Below are 13,600 nucleotides of genomic sequence, written 5' to 3'. Positions count from 1 at the left end.
CAAAAGCTAGTTTTTGTTTCTTATAAACAAAACTTGGAAGTTTGAGATTTTTTTAGTGTACAGTGTTCTGTGATACTGTATGTTATGCAGCTGTATCCACACACCCTGGGTATCACCAAAAGACTAGTTTATTTTCTAATATGTTCTAAATTTTCATACAAATTTCAGAGATATCCATCATGTGATGATGGAGGTTGTTTTACACATTTTTCATGATGAGAAAAAAAGTTTAAAGTGTTACTAAACCCACAACAGTAAAATCAGTCTGTATTATGTAGTAAAGCATGCTTGTTATACTCACTGTGGAACCTAAAGAGTTAATCCTCTACATTCTCCAGATTAAAAGGCTGTATAATCCTGCCTTCTCTGATCCTCCCCTTCTTCCACCATCCTTCCCCTTCTTCCAATCCATCTGCTGATAGTACAGAGCCCTAAGAGGCACTCTGCACATGCTCAGTTTCATGTGTATTGCTAGAGAGTTGTTTTTTTGGAGGGAGGGTGCGTGTGATCGGCACAGGGCCAATCAGCACTGTCCAGACAAAGGGTCAGGGGTCATGCAGTTTCATAGGACAGTCAGAGAAGAATGAAAAACTCCTACAAGCTTTAACCAGTGCTCGGCCAGACACTTTTAAAAGTCACAAGACTGCTATATACTGCTAAAAAAAAAAGATATTTAGCAGTTTATATTTACTAAAATAATTGCATTTTCATGTTGTGTGTACTGTGGGAGATCAGATATAGTAAAGTTTCACTGAGCCTTAATACTCCTGCCTTCTAAGCCTTCGTGTTGGTTGGGTGCCATCATTGGCCATCGATCTTATTTGACTAGACTATAAACAATATTATTAAACTATTTTTCTTGAGGTCAGACAGCAACGTATTCCCACTGTTATGACATTAGAATATCATATTTAGGAAATTGTTCCACTGGTAGCTTAAGGTAGCAACAGGCAATCATAGTGTGGGCTAACGTCTGTCCTCTCTGAACACACTTAAGAAAAATGAATTATCTCCTTTTTTGTGGTGAGCTGGTGTTTTAGAAATGACTGCATATGTTAAATGAACATTGTAGATGGATACAACTGTTGACACACTTTTGCCAAAGTTTATAACTGTGTGGGTGCATGGCCCCAAAAGTACACTGTCTGCATTGGGGGCCATGGTGTGTCCGTGCACCTGCTGCATCCCAATTGACATGAATGGGACTGCCAGCATGGGGATGCGCAAAACACCTGTGCATCCCTTCATGGGCAAACATGGTCATTGCACAGGCAAATGCTTTAATACACCCGTGTGAACGAGGCCTTAACCAGCATACAGTGAATTCTGGGAGTATATGTCCAATATCTTATCATAACTGATAACCTGTATTCCATTTGTAGGATTATGAACGTTGGGGAAAAAAGTGGCTAGAGTTGTATCCATCAGCAAAGTTTACTTAGCAGGTGGTTTAGAAATGACTGCCTTTGTGGGGAACGCGCTGCGCAGTCTCGGGCAGACTCCTGTGGCTGGTATTGGCCGTTGTTCTCAGACAGATCTACAGGAAGCTGAAAAGTCAAATTTAGATATTACGCTGAAATTACAAAAATACACTGTGTGTGGATCTGAGGAGCTATGTGATCTGACCAGACCGGTACCCCCATAGCAGTGAGGAGCCATCAGTGTATTTCCAGGCAGTATCCATACAGGACCCCGGCTAAATATGATCTTTACACGTGCTTTAAGATTGCACTTCTGGTAAGTGGGCAATCTATCTATTCCTTTCGTATTGGGATATTGGATGACATCAGAGCTGTTTGAAGTTGTTTTCTCTGGACCACTCATTTCATTTGATACGGCTATATCGGACATTTATCACTTTCAAAAGGACAATTTATTTGTTGTGTTTTTTTCTTCTATAGTGCTGCACTTTCCATTTTGTGTCCAGTTTAGAAATGACTGCATATGTTGGGTATGCAGTCCCAGTCCTGTGCGAGGACTGTGTTTTCTCACATGGGGATGCACAGGTGTTTCACGCATCTCCATGAAGGCAGTCCCATTCATGGCAATTGGGATGCAGAAGCTGCAAGGACACAACCACTGCTCCCAGTTTGACAGCCATATGGGTAAAGGTGCATGGCCCCCAGTGCAGACAGTGTGCATTTGGGGCCATGCACCCACGTGGTTAGAAACTTTGACAATAAGGGGTTTATTTACTAAAGCTAGAGAGTGCAAAAATCAGGATGACTTCTGCATAGGAACCAATCAGCTTCCAGGTTTTATTGCCAAAGCTTAACTGAACAAGCTGAAGTTAGAAGCTGATTGGTTTCTAGGTAGAAGTGAGCCTGATTTTTGCACTCTCTAGCTTTAGTAAATAAACCACTAAGTGTCAAGAGTTGTATCCATCTCCAACGTTTATTTAACATATGCAGTCATTTCTAAACCACCTCTTTATCACAAAAAGGAGATAAGGACTTCCCTTACCTGACCTTAACCTAACCTCGCTTTACCCCTAAAATTACCTGGAACACTAAAACTTAACTTAGTGCACTGTTCTCTAAATTCCTAATTTAACATTGGACCTTAACCCAACCCCTATACACACTTTAAAGACATTGTACACTTTCTAATGTTTTTGTTGTTTTTATTAGGTATTAGTGTTGTTTTATTCCCTGTGCTGTTTGTTTGCTTTCCCTTGTAATGATGGATACTCTCACATGTTGTGGCCACAGTTTGTAGTATCATGGCTGACCAATGCCCCTATGTCCTTGTAGCACCTCAGCAAACTGGTTCCCTGTGCCAAGGGGACAGGACAACTTCCTATTTCCGGTCATTTAGAATCCAATGCAGATGTGGGAATGTTAATGTGATGAAACACATCATCTCTTAACTGTTTAATTTAGCTCTCTGTGTGACTGTAAATGCTCTTCCTGCTTGTACCTGTGTCAGATTTAATTACTGTGTACTCCCCAGCACCAGCCCCATACTGAGAGATCCAGTGATTGTGGCATGTGTAGTTTCTTCACAGGAAGTGTCAGGTCTCACACTACAGACAGAGTTCAGGTATTAATCTATGCAAAGGCATGTCACATACCTGTATGGGCAACAAATAACATCATACAAATATACAATCAATTCACATCCTATGTAGGTGCAAAACAATAGGTAGAGGTAGGAATATTTACAAAGCCTTTAATCTTTAAAATACTTACCTAATTTGCAGAATCAAAAAGTATGGTACCATTTAACAAGGGCTTGAAGCTTTCACTCCCTACTCCAGGTTGTCAACACAAAATAAGCAGATTCATACATACTACAACAATTGTTTTGTTTGAAAATATCTTATTATATTTTCTTTTTCTTCTAGGGATGTGAACTGATTGAAACACCAGATCAAGACTTTACTGACTTCACAAAGTGCCTTTCAATCCTACAAGATAAAATTCGGAAAAACAATCTTCAGGTAATTAAAAAATATTCTTCCTGGCTGCTTAATGAACTGCCAAATCTGACAATGAGCAATAGTTTTTTTTTTCACAGTTTACATGTCAACCCCTGGGAAGATCATTTTATAATAAAGTCAGGTTTTTACAGTAAATGTTACGTACTTGATTTCCATGGTACATGATTGTGTGATAAATGAGACTTTGACATATTCACGTGAAATTCCGGTTGTAATGAGGATAATTACTAGAAGAGATAGCTAAAGGAAGCCAACAGTGACAATGTCAAGAAAGCAGGTAAGAAACATATGTCCATAGTTGTCTACTGCCAGTGAAAAGAAAATGTGTTATTGTGTTACAAGGCTGATGCATTTATATAGTGTGATACCTTACATGTCTATACAGACAGACATCAGATGAAATAAAGGTATCTAGCTTGCTACGTATTTTCTCTGGGGCTTATGAGTATCTTATTAATAAATTCTGATTCATTCATACGTTTCCTTTTGTAGCGGACTTAATTACAGAGAAATGACTATGCATGCAGTCAGAGCGAAAATGGTGTATTACATTTATGAAACAATGCATCATATTTCTATGCACTGGGTGGTGAATGTTTTTTTGCACCACCTTCAAAAAGTAAAATATCTGGCTAATGTACAACAAATCAATATATAAATGCTAAAGTAGTGGTTTATATATGCAGAGCATCCACATTTCTCTCTCATATTAACCAACAGACAGGTAGAATATTCCCTAGTGGAAGTGGTGAAAATTTACTTTGCAAATAATACTCAATTACGTGCCTAGAAGAAAGAAGGAAACAGTATTTTTCCTGATATATGGTTGGGTGATATTAACAGAGCATAACATACTTCTGTAAGCTAAGGGAAAATTCTCTTGCAAAGTGAAAATTCTTGTGCACAGTCAACAGCCTATTTACCTTTAGCAAATCAACCCAATAATGTTAACCGGGGCACTTAAACAGTTTGGTGTGTTTTTACTGACATGACAAGTAAGAACAGTAGATAGTAAATGAGAAAAACAAAATATCTGGGAAGCATTAATAAGTGGAAAAAACAGCTATGAAGAGTTAAAAATCAGTTGTTCCAAAACAAGAAATATTGACTTATTTTGGAAGGCGTGCACCTAGCAGTGCAAGACTGTTGGAATCTGTTTTAACCTAGTTGTGTAACCATCTCAGAGACTTCTCAGAATTGTAAGCAGTAAACTTATAGAATATGCTTGGCTTGCATCAGATTCGTGATGTCAACTGTGCAAGTTGTAAAAGACAGAAGAAACAGATTATTTAAGCCAATAATTGTAATCTTTGCAAAATCCTACCCTTGTAAAACACTCAAGGGGTTACCCACCAACAAAAAGGTAGTGAATTTGCTCACAAACAAATTCAGGAAATTATTTGCCTTTTAGTAATTTAACCCCATTTCATGTATTTTGAGTGGTGGTAACATGCTCTCTATAAGATGGTAGATATACTGTATAAATCCATTATATCTAATTGAGCCAAATTGGTTGTATACTACTTTAATTGCAACAGTGTAAAATACTTGCCAGGGGCAGACTGACAACCCATGGGGCCCCCGGGCAATAGGGTATCATGGGGCCCCTGTGTCCTTGCCCAAACTCAAAAAATGCCTATGAAAAAGGTACCAGGGGCATCTCATGGGGTCCCCTACTGACCCCGGGCCCTCGGGCAGTGCCCGAGTTTCCAAATGGTCAGTCCGCCCCTGATACTTGCATATGTGTTGCTATGACCAGATTTTATAGATAGGCAGTTTTATACATATTTAAGTAAGTGTTGGCTCCATATTCTGCTATCAATTTAACCCATTTAATTTTTTATTGTTGATTTAACCGTTTTGCTTTTTCTTATTATTGGTAAAAACCTTTAGTGGTCTTCAATATCTGTGTGGTTTGGCTGAAACCAGTCAGCAGAGAGTAGTTAAAGTGGTTCTAAAGGTTGAAAGTTTTTACCTTCATGCATTCTATGCATGAAGGTGAAAACTTTCAGTATGCACCTCCCCCCGCAGCCCCACCTAATACCTGAGCCTGATCTCAATCCAGGTGAAAGCATTGGATCCCACTACTGTCAATCACAGCCTGTGAGTGAGGGAGAAAGGGGGGGGCTTAGGAGCAAGCTCGCATGAGTGCCAACAAGTGACTTGCTATTAGGGTACTTGCAAAAGAGGAGGAGCCAGGAACTCTGGTGGAAGACCCGAGGAGTATCGGGGCTGCTCTGTGCAAAAGCATTGCACAGAGCAGGTAAGTATGACATGTTTGTTTGTTTTTTTTAATAGCGTTTAATACCCTTTAAGTGGAGTCATCTCATCTCAGCAAAACAGATGATTCCTGCTCGGTAATGTCTGTATCTACCTATAGACATGTTGTTCAATCAGATAACATTCTAAGAGTTCTCTCCAGTGGCACTGTGCAGACACTTTGGATAGGGACAGCTGAGCGGAAAGCATATCCTGATCACTAATATTCCCCCCTGAAATCAGTATTGTTCTCTCCCCCATCCTCTTTCTTGACATAAACTATTGGAGCGTATCCAATTCCAAAATCAAAACATTAATATATTGCAGCTTACCAATCCTTAATTGTGGTGTCTGCATTAGTTCACTTTTTTTTCCCTTCTGTGTCCAATCACACAGCTGTTAAAAATGCAGCATTCAGATATGTGTTTTGTATGTATCTCTATAAACACCATACTTATTAATGTGGCTATTCAGACATGTGCAGAAATTCAGAAATGGAGCAGAGTTGTGTACCTGCCTGTGAAAATGCAATGTTTTTAAAGCGCTCGTGCATGTAAACACATCTGACAAGGTGTACAGTCCAGCAGGTCCAGCCGGACGTGATACGTGTACACATATTTAAACGCTTTGGATGCAAGTGCATCTAAATGCGTCAACTAAACTGATCCATTTTTTCTGTCAGCAGGAACCTGCATGCAGGACTAATGCCCTTGTGAATGAAGCCTTTATTTGCATCTGGAGACCTGGATAGTAAATCTGTTATTCTTCAAATCTTGTAATAGACCAGGCTGGCAGTTAGAGGGTTAAGACAAACCACTTACCCCTGACAGGGGTGCTTACAGTGATCAGCTTTTAATAATTTATGTAAAACCTTTAACCTAAAAGAAAAAAGAAAACTGCTGCTGTAAATGCCTATAAAGTGTTAGTTGGAGCTCAGCTTCAGTTTGTTAGTCCAGTCCATCAAAATCTGCTGGCTAACACTACACTCTTCTCTGACTGACAAAGCTGCTGTCCAAAGGTGCCTCTGTTGCTTCTCAATAGTAGAGCCACCTTAGGACAGGAATTGTGGTACTGGCTGGGATCATCAGGTGACAATAAAGGAACAAAAAATCTAATGCAACCACCACACTTAAATTGGCACTAAACAATATCCTTATGTTCCAAAGTAATCCACACACATACACTACTTAACCACTTGACCTCCAGAGGATTTACCCCCCTTAATGACCAGGTCTCTTTTTGCTACTCGGCGCTGCACTAATTCAACTGATAATTGCGCGGTCATGCAATGCTGCACCCAAACAAAATTTACGTCCCTTTTTCACACAAATAGAGCTTTCTTTCGGTGGTATTTGATCACCTGTGCGCTTTTAATTTTTCACGCTATAAACAAAAAAAGGCCAAAAATTTTGAAGAAAAACAATATATTTTACTTTCAGCTATAAAAAATATATAGTAAACTCAAAGTTGGTTATAAATTTAGGCCAAAATGTATTCTGCTACATGTTTTTGGTAAAAAAAAATCCCAATAAGTGTATATTGATTGCTTTGTGTAGAAGTTATAGCGTCTACAAACTATGATATAGATACTGCAATTTACGCCATTTTTTTGCTATACAGCGCTGCACTAGTTTAACGGACAATTGCGTGGTCATGCAATATGGTACATAAATGAAATTTACATCCTTTTTTTTCCCACAAATTGAGCTTTCTTTCGGTGGTATTTGATTGCCTGTGCGGTTTTTATTTTTTGCGCTATAAAAAAAAAAGCTGACAATTTTGAGGAAAAAAAACAATATTTTGGACTTTTTGCTATAAAACATGTCCAGTAAAAAAAAATGTAAAAATCAAATTTCTGCCAAAATGCATTCTGCAACATGTCTTTGCTAAAAAAAAACAAAAAAAACAAAACCGTATAAATTAATTGGTTTACGTGAAAGTTATAGCGTTTACAAATGGCGGGAAAGATACTGGGATTTTTAGTTTTTTTTTATACTAATAATGGCGGCGATCAGCGACTTATGGCAGCGATCAGCGACTTATGGCGGGACTGCGGCGGACATTCTGACATTGGGGGGTACTGACTTGGGGTCACAGACATCCCCAGTGACACCAATACAGTGATCAGTGCAAAAAAAAAAAACACTGACACTGTACTAATAGCACTGGGGAGGAAGGGGTTAAGTTTATTTTTCAGGAAAAGGGTTAACTGTGTGAGGGGAGTGTTTTACTAGGGGGCGGGGGTGTGTACTGCAGGGAACACCGCTGATCGGGAGAGAGAAACTCTTCTGTCCCGATCAGCGTGTCCTGGAGCTGACAGGGAACTGACAGACAGCACAGCTACTGCAGCTGTGCTCTCTGTCAGCGATTGCCGCCGATCGCCGGGACATAGCCGGTAACGACCGGCTGTGACCCGGCGACTGACATCTGCGGCTGTGATTGGTGGGCCAGGTAGGGCGGTGGCGCGCCTTGCACGCACCCTCTACCTGTTTACAAAACGCACGTTTTAAAATGTGCTTTTGCCCAGCCATGCCGCCCTGCCGCCGTATTTATACAGTGGCTGGGTGGCATGTGGTTAAAGTGGTTGTAAACCTGTAAAGTCAAATACAAACACAAACCGAACACTAAATCTAATGAAGAACAAGGGCACACATCCCAAATCTTCAAAGAAGTACAACCTCTCATCTGTAATCTTCTCTGCTCTCCTGATTTAAAAGAAAAACAACACCATGATAAAAAGGGTGGCCCCGCCCCCGAGAGAGAGCCTCTCTGTGATTAGGTGGGAGGGGAATAGTGTGATGTTAGGTCTCCGCCTCCCCAAACTTTGGTGCTTTGCCACACCCACAGATCAGCAGATTTCTGAGGGCTACAACCAAATGAGGAAGACTTTTTGTGAGGTATACAGAATGTGAATTAGATTATAACAACATTATCTACTAAACTGTGCAAAATAATTATGTTATGGGGTTTGGGGTTTACAACCACTTTAATGATCCTTTTGTGTATTTGTGAACAATTTCATGAAATTGTTCCTTTCTGTGTTTTTCTGCATCCTTGTAGCATCCTCCACTTTAAGGATTGGTAAGCTGCAGTATATTACATTTTTGCTTTTGGGTTTAGATACATTTTAAGAACTTGCGATTTTATGAAGCCCTTTGCTGAACTCAGGAGTTTTGCTGCCTTGAAGGAAGTTAGATCATGATTATGTGTTCGACTTCCCTCCAAGCTGTATGGGCTTTTTTGCTGCACTTTGAATGTCAACATTTTTTTCTTTCATGAGGTCAAAAAATCAGGCAAAACCTAACACTTTCATACATGGTGTCCTAAATGGCTTCTTAGTCCTTTGTTTAATTATTACAGTATATTATAGTAGTAAAATATATGTATAATATACAGTATATAATGCTTGGTGCCTTGTTTTCCTGATATTTTGTGTTTTATTTAAAATATTATTGAGTCCTAAATTTGCTTAGCATGATGATCGTTTATAGTCTAGTTTGTTCCTTTTCTTTTATTTTCAACCAGCTGTATATATTTATTCAATTAGTCCATTGTATTTCCCATGGTCATTTCTTTGTTATATATTCATTTCAGCATCTCTGTGAGAAGCTGTAAAATGTGATTTATTTTTTCAGAGGATTGTCTTTTTGTATTTATATCCTGGCATGTCCTGTCTGTATAAATCGAGGCAAACATTCTTCCTTTTTTTGTTTCACATGATGCATAAACAAAAGTAACAATTTGTATTCCTTTTTCTGTAATTTATAAAGATATTTTAGATCTGTTTCCTTGGCAATGTTATTTCCTATTAGAGACACTGGGGTTTATTTACTAAACCTGGAGAGTGCGAAGTCAGGCTCACTTCTGCATAGAAACCAATCAGCTTCCAGGTTTCATTGCCAAAGCTTAATTGAACAAGCTGAGGTTAGAAGCTGATTGGTTTCTATGCAAAAGTGAGCCTGACTTTGCACTCTCCAGGTTTAGTAAATAAACCCCCATGTGTCTTCTTTTTGTCCAATAAAATGCAGTTTGTTTGTTTTTTTGTTTATTTGTTTTTTTATGCGCAGCATGAATTGTAGTCTTTAAGGCTTGCACGGGGCAACATAATTCTCTAAATACACAGCAACAGTTCAAACTAAAGTATTTTTTTGTTTTTAAATGGGGGGCTGCAGATGGGCTGAAAGTAAAACTGGTAGTGAATATTAGATGGTGGCTGTCATGCATGTATAACCTAGTCTATGAACAATCTTTCCACAGACATGCCAGTGGCAGGGGAATGCGGGGAAGGTGTGTATAAGTGAGTGGGCAGAATTGTCTTACATTCATGCCAACAAACTCATCCCTCCATGTCTCCATGCTTTATTTTTTGAGAAATCACTTTGTATAACACCCCCTAGCATTTATAGCCATGTGCACCTTGTGCAAGGGAAGATAATTCATGTAGAATTTACTTCCTGGAATCCACATGCATTTAGCTCAGGCATGCTGACAGGAGGGTGTGCTTAGCAGAGAAAACCTTTCTCCAGATGAAAGGAAAAAATTCTCATGAAGACTCCTGGGATGTATGACATTCAGCCTATGCCAGAAACCAGCAATCAGCTGAAAAAATGTTAAATAAATAAAACAAGTAACTATAATATAGATTCCTATCTATTTAATAATGCTTGCAGCATAAGGATTAACCACTTGATCCAGCCGGACGTGCTGATTGATATACATATTAAAATGTCCTGTCAGCCACTGGTTATACCAGGAGCATGGCTGTGGCTGTAACCATGATCCTGGTACTGATTTTTTTTTCAGCTGGCAATTGGCAGTCTTGTTGAAACTACTCATCAGCATTCTAGAATTGAAATCCATCAGATTTTTTCTACAGCACTGGACCTCCCTTCTACAAGGACACCAGATCATGGTGAATTTGGACCAGGGCTTTATTTTTATCAGAGAATAGGTACAGGAATTCCAACTTTTACTGCCCAGTGCCCTCCCCCCCCCCCCCCCCTTTACACCATAGGGTGAGTAAATAAAACTAGGAGTGCATAACACAAGTGCAGGGTTCAGGAGTGTGCTGCGTACAGAATGCAGGGTTCAGGAGTGTGCTGCGTACAGAATGCAGGGTTTGGGAGTGCATTATGCTCAGAATGCAGGGTTTGGGAGTGCATTACACTCAGAATGCAGGGTTTAGCAGTGCACTGTTTACAGAGTGAAGAGTTCAGGAACGCATTATACTCAGGAGTACATTACACACAAAATGCAGGGTTCAAGAGGGCATTATGTTCAAAATGCAGGGTTAAGAAGTGTGTTATGCTCAGAATGTAGGATTCAGGAATACATTATGCCAGAAAGCAAGGTTCAGGAGTGTGTTATGCTCAGAATTTAGGGCTCTTGAGTGTGCTTTGCGGAGAGTGCATGGTTCAGGAGTGCATTATGCACAGAATGCAGGGGTCAGGAATGTGCTATTTAGAGAGTGCAGGGTTCAGGGAGTGCATTAACACTAAAAATGCAGGGTCCAGGAATGTGTTATGCACAGAATGCAGGGTTTAGCAGTGTGTTATGTACAGAGTGCCAAGTCCAGGACTGCGTTCTGCTCAGAATGCAGGGCTCAGGGGTGCGTTCTGCTCAGCATGCAGGGTTCAGGAGTATGTTACACTTAGAATTTCAGCGTTCAGGAGTGTGCTATGTACAGAGTGCAGGGTTCCGGAGTCCATTACACTGAGAATACAGGGTTTAGGAGTGAGTTATAGCTATGGCTGTGTCATCAGACTGGCACATAGTTATTCATAAGAAGAAAAGTAAAAAGGCTCCTTAAAGAACCACCTGACTGCAGGTTTTCAAAAAATAATTTTCCACATTTATACTTGAGCATTCTCCCAGTGACTGGAGCTGTTTTATTCAAGCTCTTTTACCCCCTAATAGCTAACCCCGCTAATACTCCTAATAGTATTATCTGCATCGGAATCACACATTGGATACTTTTTTATTCCAATATCCATATCCAGTTTTGTAGCCAAACGGCATGTACCTGAACTCGCAGATGATCAACTCAATTACTCAAAGCTGTAAATTTGTTACCTAATAACAAAATCTCCTGGCTCTCATGGGTTCACCAGTGAGTACTATAAGATGTTTAAGAAAATACATACAGTCCCCTTGCTCAATGATCTTTATTCTAAAGCAGCCCTCACATCATCCTTTCCTCCAGAAATCTTAAAGGCCTTCATAATAACTATCCTAAAACCTGCCAAGAAACCAACACCCTTCCAATATTTCCATCCTATATAATTATTGAATATAGTCATTAAAATCTACGCAAAGGTCAAAGCCACCCATCTCCTCGATATTCCTGTCATAATCAAACCAAACCATGCAGGTTTTACTCGAAGTAGGAAAACTTCAGATGTTAAAAGAAAAATATTAAATGTGATACATTTTGCTGAAAGTACTGGATTACCTTCTCTGTTTCTTTTTATTGACATAGAAAAGGCATTCAGTTGTATTCATTGGTCATATACAGTATGTCTCAAGAGCTTGCTCAATCTAGATTTACTGGACACATTTTCACTGTTATTTTGGCCTTGTGCTCTTGTCCATTAGCTTTGTTATCAAATTAATTTACTATTTCTAATGGCACCGTACAGGGGTGCCCACTCTCACCCTCTAATTTTAGTTTATTTATTGAGCTCTCAGCAGAGGCTATAAGATCCAACCCCAACATCTTTGCTTTCACTTTTCATCAGAGATCACATAAAATTCAGCTCTTTTCAGATGACATTCTCCTGTTGACCAACCCTGTTCCTTCTCTTCTGTAAGTCTGCCAAACGTTTATCGCTTTTAGTACCTCGTCGCACTATAAAGTACACTTTTCCAAGTCACTAATCTTTGATCCCTTTGACAAAGTGCTCTCACACGAAACACGTCAGCGAGGAGCCGGCAAGGCGCTGACATCACGCCGCCGAGGCCACATGGTAGGCCGGCGGCCATCTTTACTGCTGATTTTACTGCTGAATACTACTATGTAAGCTTACATTTTACTACGAACCCCTGAAATTCACTACTAATGTTTGGTGGCTTGTTTATGAGCCAATTAAGGTGGAGTAGTATCATTTTGACAATCGATTTCCTGGTGGAGATGCATAGAAGGAGCTGTCCCTGTATTCTGTGAGGGTCCAGTCTGTGAGGTCTGGAGTGCCTTTCCTGTGTGTACCAGTGGAGCCCCTTGTCCCTGCCAGAACCCTGATTACCACCAGTGTTTCCCGGATACTTTTATTACATGCGCATTAATATTGTGCTTCCGGTGAGTACAAACATACTTCAATCCCTTATCACGGAAGTCACAAGCACGGATATTTGATGCATCACTTTCTTGGGCTGCTTTTATCTCAAGACATCTAATTTATTGTATTATATCTCCAATTGTCATAATATTCATTGCAGTTATATACTTCTGTGTTTTTACATTCACTATCTGATATATATCACTTTACATGATTCAGTTCAATTATGTATTGTCCATTCACTTTTTTTCTCGTCACTCACTGATGACACTTGTTTTACACTATTTAGCGAATTTATTTGCGCCTAATTTTTATGCACTTGTCACTTTCTAAATATTTAGCGCTGCATTTTGTTATTAGTTCATTTGAGGATACAGGGGTTCATGCTTTATGCCAGCAGCTGATTTAAGTTGAGCGCTCGCTTGCCAAATATTTTAAATCCTTGATCTAGGAATAAACCAACTTTCTAGACATCATTTACAATACTCCCTTCTTTATACTTGGAATTATAAAGGTGTCCCATATTTAGGTATTACTTTAATTCCCAACACAAGTTTGTTAGCAGAGACCTGCGCTATAAACCGCTCATTGAGAATCTGTCGAAAGATGTTGCTCAACCCCTCGT

The 13,600-nt window shown here is 39.6% G+C and overlaps 1 protein-coding gene across 2 annotated transcripts in view; it reads left to right on the top strand.

The window, feature by feature from the left end:
- Positions 1–13,600, top strand: part of TPK1 (thiamin pyrophosphokinase 1) — a 667,330-nt gene that overhangs the window by 283,733 nt on the left and 369,997 nt on the right. For both annotated transcript variants that reach the window (XM_089687337.1, XM_089687330.1), the window contains exon 6: positions 3,347–3,442. In XM_089687337.1, coding sequence (XP_089543463.1) covers positions 3,347–3,442 — 96 coding nt within the window. The remainder of the gene's footprint in view (positions 1–3,346; positions 3,443–13,600) is intronic.

Source organism: Staurois parvus, unplaced genomic scaffold (genome assembly GCF_062004578.1).
Source record: "Staurois parvus isolate SC_StPar_1 unplaced genomic scaffold, SC_StPar_1.0 ptg000020l, whole genome shotgun sequence".
NCBI lineage: Eukaryota > Metazoa > Chordata > Amphibia > Anura > Ranidae > Staurois > Staurois parvus.
Note: the sequence above shows the minus strand (reverse complement) of the source record. Positions and strands in the feature narration are given on the sequence as shown.